Source organism: Lolium rigidum, chromosome 5 (assembly GCF_022539505.1).
Source record: "Lolium rigidum isolate FL_2022 chromosome 5, APGP_CSIRO_Lrig_0.1, whole genome shotgun sequence".
NCBI lineage: Eukaryota > Viridiplantae > Streptophyta > Magnoliopsida > Poales > Poaceae > Lolium > Lolium rigidum.
In genome coordinates, this window is record NC_061512.1 from 199,755,068 (window position 1) to 199,756,732 (window position 1,665).

Genomic DNA, 1,665 nt, shown 5'->3' on the forward strand with positions numbered 1-1,665 from the left:
ATGCCGTATGTGGCGCTTCGATGGTTATATCGTGTGCAACTGTAATTCATCCATCTTTTGTTACTTCCTGGATATCTGCTTAGTCTGTTAATTCCACCTAGTACATCACCACTAATTAATTGCTCTCAAAATCACCAGCAACATCAGCACATCTCCATCATCACCTGGCCCCAGGTTCTGATCAGCACACCCATTGCCCACATCGGTGTTTGGTCGACACAACACACAAGTGCACTAGAGTATATACTACAGTTTCTAGTGGTGGTGTTCTAATTCTACTACTCCCAATTTGTGGACACCAAGTGTCTTTAAATACCCATCGCTCCTCTACACCATCACCTCTCACCACTTCTCAGACGCCATAGACTGAAGTGGTCACCTCCTCGGCTCCACCATGCTTCCAAGGATCCGAAGAAGCATCTTCTATCTTGGGGATGAGGCTGGTGATGGTCACCCCGGTGGTGCTAATCATCATGGAGAGAACGTTATTGGCATCCATCAGCAGCACCTCCGGGCACAAACACACGGTCGCCGGCTGCTGCGTGGAGTACGAGACGGCACCGAAGTCGTCGTCGGGCTGCAGATCCTCGTTCGGCACCACGGCCACCCGCAGCCGTGTCACACACACGTTCTTCTCAAGCAGATGGTCAGCTGGACGCCGGCGCGCAACGGCCGGCTGTGCAGCTCATCGAGGACCTGCTTCTTGTGCAGGAGGGAGCTCAGTCCTGACAAGGACGTGTACATGTACAGGTACTGAGACATACATGGACAAACTTGTGATCTGAAGTTCTGAACCGCCGAGAACATCGGAAGGCTTCGTGGTACATGCCTGACTCGTGCTGTGTTTTGTGTTCGCAGGGGTGATCAGGGCTTCTGCAGCGAGGAGTGCCGGCGACAGCAGATCTTGTCCGATGAAGCGAGAGAGCATGATTCCATGGTAGGGAAGGACCGGGGAGGTCATCATCATCATCGCCACCACCACTGGCCACAGCCGGCGCCAGCGGTGGCGATCCGCACCCAGCCGAGGAGATTGCTGGCGGTAGCCTAACATTTGCAGAGAGCATGCACGAACATCACTACGAGAGTCGACAGAGTAATTGAACTGAACTATCACGAATTCACGACGCTGCAATGATACAAATAATCGAGCTACAATTGATGCAGTGGCTGGGGCTCTGCTCCCCATTTCGACAAAACAAAAAATCGAGCTGCAAATTAAACGGTAAACGTATGGATAATTGCATAGTGGTGAGATTGAGATGGCAGAGATGTCGAAATTTCTGTATTATTTTTTCAGTCAGGATGCTGTAGAGTTGCAGTATAACTCTTAATTTAACAAATATTACCTGCTTCCGACCTCGTGTTGCGTGGGCGTGCATCCGCCAAATTTTGACGGAAGAAAGTAAAGAAGTCTCCTTTGGCAAAAAAAAAGGATGTTGTATATCAAAATTGTCTAGCATCTTGGTTCAAAATGAATTGTGATGAAGTCTCAAACTCGTAGGATGGAGTCTCGACCTTCTTTTCATAAAAAAAAGTCTCGAACTAGTTTCTCGACACACAACTGGATCTCGAGGTGGCAGAATTTGATGCCAAATACTCCCTCCGGTCGGATTTAATCGATGCAGAGGGAGATCTATCCATGCATGTTATTAGGGAGGGATGGCG

General features: G+C 49.3%; 1 protein-coding gene across 1 annotated transcript; it reads left to right on the plus strand.

Annotated features, from left to right (window-relative positions):
- The first annotated feature begins 357 nt into the window (after positions 1-357).
- Positions 358-1,351, plus strand: LOC124658315. The gene is made up of 2 exons (XM_047196677.1): positions 358-750; positions 859-1,351. Exons 1-2 carry the CDS (start codon positions 395-397, stop codon positions 1,046-1,048), a joined length of 546 nt encoding a protein of 181 aa, XP_047052633.1. The 5' UTR covers positions 358-394; the 3' UTR covers positions 1,049-1,351.
- The last annotated feature ends 314 nt before the right edge of the window (positions 1,352-1,665 follow it).